This window comes from Castor canadensis, chromosome 3 (genome assembly GCF_047511655.1).
Source record: "Castor canadensis chromosome 3, mCasCan1.hap1v2, whole genome shotgun sequence".
Classification (NCBI taxonomy): Eukaryota; Metazoa; Chordata; class Mammalia; order Rodentia; family Castoridae; genus Castor; species Castor canadensis.
Genome location: NC_133388.1, coordinates 13,251,576 through 13,257,575, shown reverse-complemented (window position 1 = coordinate 13,257,575; position 6,000 = coordinate 13,251,576). Strand labels below are relative to the sequence as shown.

The 6,000-nt window shown below is 43.4% G+C and overlaps 1 protein-coding gene across 4 annotated transcripts in view; it reads left to right on the top strand.

Moving 5' to 3' along the window:
* The first annotated feature begins 455 nt into the window (after positions 1-455).
* The window catches only part of Papola (poly(A) polymerase alpha), a 58,186-nt gene continuing 52,641 nt past the window's right edge, over positions 456-6,000 (top strand). For 2 of the 4 annotated variants that reach the window (XM_074067193.1, XM_074067191.1), the window contains exon 1: positions 456-672. In XM_074067193.1, the coding sequence (XP_073923294.1) occupies positions 665-672 (8 nt within the window). In that variant the 5' untranslated portion in view covers positions 456-664. The remainder of the gene's footprint in view (positions 673-6,000) is intronic. The other 2 variants (XM_074067192.1, XM_074067190.1) reach the window with 1 other exon arrangement.

Below are 6,000 nucleotides of genomic sequence, written 5' to 3'. Positions count from 1 at the left end.
CCGTCACATTAAAGTCACCACGACCGTAGGAAGCAGGAATTACTCCCACCTTCAGCAAAGTTCGAAGCAGTAATTTGTCATAACCCAAGACACCGACCCTGCTGGCCTGTTCCTAACCCTGCGCTCTGGGGCAGCACGTGGTGCACGCGCGATGCCTCAGCCTGCAAACAGCGTTTCCTCCCACAACACGCCCTAGGCGACGCCTCGTGGGCCAGGAGCCTCTCGATACCCTTCCTCGCTCTGTCAGCCACGAGAGCGTCCCCAGCCGAAGGAAAACCGGCTGCTCAGAGCCTCCTAGACCCGCCACCAACCGCACAGGCTTGAGAGGATCTAAACGGAAATTGCCAGCCGCGGGTGGTCTCATGAACTACATTTCCCGTGAGGCTGCACGGCGCCAGGCGTCTGGTGCGCAGGCGCTCGCACAGCGTGCGTGGTGGCGTCAGCGGTTCTAGAACGTTGCTGTGGTAGCGCTCGGGCGCCATGTTAGGACGAAGGGGAAGGAGGAGAAGCGCTTAAAGCGGCGGGAGCGGGTGCGGGAGTGGGGTTGGACCCAGGGCTGAGGCAGGCCCCCCCCCCTCCCTCCCGCCTCAGTGGATCATGCCCAGGGCGGCAGCGGCGGCGGTTGCGGGGGGGAAGTGACTGGGCGGTGCCGGCGCAGGAGACGATGCCGTTGTAAGTGATTATTGTGTTCTGTTTTCTCTCGCACGCCGGCTGGGCCTTGGGGGGGCGTCGGGGAGGGGGAGGGGAGCGCGCGAGCCGGGCCCTCGCTCTGTGGGGGAGGCGGGGGACTGCGGCCCTTCCTGTTTCCTCACCCCTCTCCGCCGCACTTCCCTTGTGCTTGGTCCTCATGTCCCCCACCCCTTCCTGGCTGGGTCCGCAGCCGTCTGGCCGGGGGCCTTCCTCTTCCGGGAGAGCCTTTGGAATCTTGTTCTTCCGCCGGGTCTGAAAACAAACAGAAGGAAAGGAAAAATACCCCCAACCCGAAAACCCAAATAAAGCAGGACAGTGGCCAGTGGCGGGGAAGGCAGGCAAACCCAGCTCCTCGTGGGCTCCGCCCGCCTTCCAAGCCCCTTTCGGTGATTCCCTCCCCGGGTACCTCTGCTCGGGTGCTCCCCCGTGAACGTGCGCCCGAAGCTCCCCACTTCCGATCCCCATTTCCCGGCCGGGTGTGCGGGAGCTTGCGGGGAGGCCCCGCGCTCGGGCCCCTCCTGCCGCCCGCCAGGGCCCACGGCTCCCCAGGCGCGTTGTATTAGCTATGGCGGCCCGGTTCTGTCTCGACGGGGTACCCAGGTTCCTCCCTGGTGCCTTCTCTCTGCATCTGTGGATACTTTTTTTTTTTTTTGCCTCCCTGATTGTAGATTTAAGTCTAGTGAAGTTACATGTTTTATAATCTTACCAGGCTTATCTCACGTACTTTATCCTTCAGGGTTTTAAAAAACTTTTTTCCCCCTTTTCCTTCTAAGAGAAAAAGATGACTGAAAGCTCATTTTGGGGATCAGAAAGTAGAACACAAGCTTTTATTCTGCGCATCTTCAGTGCAGAGGCTTAAATTGTGGGACTGCTTTTCTTCGGTTTTTGAAGATTGAAGTATAAGAGTGCTCCTCTGAGACAAGGACCGTGTTTTCTTTGTATCTCAAAACGAAACATGTAGTTGATACTCAGTTTTGCTTCAGTTAATTCCAAGATAAGGGTTTTATGATTTCTAGATAGCGAATGTAGCAGCTCCTTTTTTTTTTTTTTAAATAAAAGTTACAATAAAGTTTATTAGGAAAGGAACTGGATAAAAAGTGGAGAGAAACGAGAACAAAGGGGAGAATACATTTTCTGCTCCCCCGTGAAGGAAATGGGAATGAAGACTCTTGGTTAATTTTTTAAAAGATAGATTCTATTTTGCAAGTATGACCAATGAGGTTTTGCATTTATACATGCGTGTACATGTATGTGTGTCTCTCTCTACAGGTGAGACTTGACATTGACACAAACTTGATATGACATCTATCGAATTGTATATAGCAATTTTGAAAAAGAATTTCATGATTTCTCATGTCCTTGCCTCACTCACCTACCGCTGACACTTTGTTCAGAGGCCTGTCAAATTGTTATTTCTGTAATGAGAACATTTGTTAAGCTTAATTAACTACCACGTAAAGAATCTAAAGTCTTAAAATCTACAAGGTTCTAGTTAATTGACTCTTTCATGGAATGGGGAAAAAAAGCACGAGGAGGATGGAGTCTGAACAAGATTTTTGTGTTTTTCAGTTCAGTAAGAATTCAGATAAATATTTGAAGTGATGTCATGTGATGACCTTGTGTTCATAATTTATTGCTATTTCTGAAAAGGGACTTATGTCAGTACTAAAGATGTTAGGAATGTACACTCTGAAGAAAAGGCTTCAATTTACAAGTAATGCTAAGTAATTTGTATCTTATTTCAGGGAATTAAACGTACTTTTATATTTTTTCCTAACATTCTTTGAGGAAGAAAGGATAAGTTTCCGTTAAATTGTCACTTTGGCAGCACAAGTATACAGAGCTCTTTAGCATGGTTACTACTTGATGATGAAAGGAGGTCTTCATTAAAGACCTTAAAGGCTTCAAACTCTTTGTAAGTTCAAATGTACAAAAAAGAATAATCAAGCAGAATGACATGCAGATGTCTCTAGTGTGATTCTTGAGATTTGAACTGTATAGGCAGTTTTTTATTAGCTCTCTCTCCCACTTTTAACCCTAGTACTCTATAAAGTATACTTACAGGGTTAAACTTTTAACCTTAACAATAGGGCTGGAGCTAGAGGTCCGCTGAAGTGGTAAACAATGGGACCTGAGTTCAAGCTCCAGTACTGCCAAAAAAGGCAGATGAACAATAGACCGAAAGACTGCTTTAAAGAAAATAGGTCTTCTCTTCATTAATTCACTTTCTTTGTATAATTTCTTTTTCCTCTTTCTGGGGTACTGGGATTGACCTTAGCCTCCCAAATGCTAAACCCACTGTCCTATTGAGGGTTTTCTTTTTTTTTCATGTTCAGTTGTCACATCATTAATTACGCTTCTTCCATGTGTTGAGCTGTGATTTCCTAGGTGTTTTGTGTTTGACATGTAGTTTGAACTTTGGTAGGCTTGTTCAATTGTTAAATTAGGATGGGACCCCATAAATGAGTTGTAAATACCATGATCAAATGTCTGTATTTTGTCTCATTATTGTATATACTTCCATATGTAATTTAGAAAATGCTGCCACGTTTAAGGAGCAATGGTGGTGACACTTTTAAAAATTTTGGAAGTGTCAGTTTGAAAGTGTTTTGTTTCTCATTTAAGTACTATTGATGTGTAAGCTACGTAATTCCTTGCCAGAGGACTGTCCTGTGAATCCTAGAGTATTTAACAGTGTCCCTGACCTTTACTTCTTACCTAGGTGTCAGGAGTTCCACCTCCACAACTCGTTAGCAATGGCAACCATGAAAATGTGTCCAGATTTTGCCTGATGTACCCTAGGGTGCAACATTTTCTCATTTGAGACCAGCCTGGGCAAAAAGCAGGACCCCCAAGCCCATTGTGGTAACTCACTGCTGTAATTCCAGCTATGTGGGAGGTGTTGGTAGAAGGAGGCTGACCCCGAAAAAATAAAGAGCGTTTGAGGTCCCAAGTTCAAACCCCAGTTGTATCCCCCCCCCCCCCCCCCCCCCGCCAAAAAGGGTTTTTTGGTGGTATTGGGGTTTGAACTTCATGCTTGCTAGGCAGGCACTCTACCACTTGAGCCTTCAGTCCATTTTGCTCTGGTTACTTTGGAGGTGGGAGTCTCACCACCTATTTGCCTGGACTGGCCTCAAATCTCAGTCTTCCTTATCTCAGCCTCCCAGGTAGCTAGGATTACAAACCTGAGCCACCTGCTTGGCTAGAATGATGGTTTTGAGAAAGAACAGTTGTATGATTTGACTTGTGAGCCTTCGTTCCATGAAGCTCCATTTTTAAAAGAAAGAGCAAGTGATGAACTGTTGGCATTCATGTTTGAGTGTTCAGCAGACACTTGAGAATGTAGTGAGCCTGGCACTTTAAGGAAAGCAACTGGCAGTTTTGTTTTGGGAAAGGTTTTTCCCTTTCCCCTTCAAAGTTGTGTAAACATGTAATGTATTTCTTGGTATAAATACTTTAAAAAATTATTGCATGGCTTGGTGGCACATGTGCCTATAGCTGCAGCACTGGAGGCTGAGGCAGGAGGTTTGTGAGTCTGAGGCCAACCTGGTGAGACCCTGTCCCAAATTTTTTTCTCCATTATTTTTTTGTGTGTCGTATTAGGGCTTGAACTCAGGGCTTCACACTTTCTAGGCAGGTGCTCACTACTGAGGCACTCTACCAGCCCACAGTTATTTTTAAGGCAATTAAGTATTGGTAGACATAATTATATAAATAAGAGCTTTGGGATGGTCATTGAATTTTAAAAGTTCTAAAGGGGTCCTGAGAACTGTTATACAGTAATAGCTACCAAGACAGTGTAGGCTACATCTAGTATGAGTTGTCCAGGCAGTATATCCGATGATTTTTGAACATAGTCTGAAAGGGATGAACACAAACACACATGATTAAAAATTTTTTGTTGTTGTAAATGAAAAACAATGCATTAGTAACCTTTAGGAAAAATAACTTCCAACTTGTAGAATTTTGACTCTCAGATTTTAAGATTTGGAGATTTTTATGGTGAATTGCTTGCTGCTCAGTAAATGCTGGTTATGGTTTTCGGTTGTGGTGTTTTATCTTAGGTGTAATTTCAGTTGGTGCTTTTTGATAGAGAAGTTGGGGGGAGTAGTTGAGTAAGCTAATGAACTTTATTTGATCATTGTTTCCTGAACACCCCTCTTACTCCCTTTTTTCAAGGCAACAAGCTCTCTGGCTTGATAACAGTTTAAAAAAAATGTTTTGGCTCATCAAAACATTCCATTCCTAAGTGAACTTTAATATTACACTTAAATTTCTCCCTCATTTGCATCTAGGCAAGTTTATAAAAACTTTCTGAGAAAATGAGACCATTTGGATTCTTAGCTATTTCTCATTCTTCTTTGTATCTTTAATTCTGTATTTTTGGTGTTCAGACTATCCAGCGGCAGCTTTTAAATAATTGCATAACCTCAGCTTATAATTTACAAAGCAGCAGCATTGAAGGAGGTATTGGTTCTCCTTAAAATTGGTTAAATTGAGACAGAAAGTAGCCTCTTGACCAAGGTTTTAAAGATGATAAGATGAAGATTAGAATTTTTTTTCTTTTTAGCTGTATTTGGGTTTGAACTCATGGTCTAGTGCTTGCTAGCTCTACCACTTTAGTCATGTGTCCTGTTTGAAGCAGCTCTGGATTTCATGTTCATTCTCATTCTAATACCTTATCTCATCTCCTGTTGGGAATTTTTTTGTTTTTTTGAAACAGGGTCTCCTTATGTAGCTCAAGATGGCTGCAAACTTGAAATCATTCTGCCCCAACCTCTCCATGCTGAGATTAAAGACATGTGCCACTATGCCTGACTTATCCTCTTGGTTTAAGAGTTAATTTCAAGTTTTTGTGTGTACAACATTTAAATCTATTTGCTGATAACATATACTATATACTTGTATTTACAGGGTGTAGAACCTAAAATCTTAGTTTTTTGTCTTTTTTTTTTTTAGAAAAAAAAATAGGCTGGCCCTATTCTCCTGGGCTCATGCAATCCTCCTGTTTCAGCCTTCCAAATACCTGGGAAGTATCTGGCTTTGAGTAGGTATTTTTAGTGACTCCATAGAAGCTCACTGAAAGTCATGCACAGATTTTTAGGTTGTAGACCTGGATTGTTTAACATTCTCATTTGTGGAAATTTAAGGATTTAGAGAAGGAACAATGTAGAGGATTTGTTAGATTTCTCCCTCTTCTCTTAGAGTTGTCTTGCAGATTTGTGTTCTGTTTATATTTCATCCACTAACTAGCTTGGTTTTTATGCCAGTTTTTATAGTTTTTAGGATAAGTATAGTATTCCAGTCATT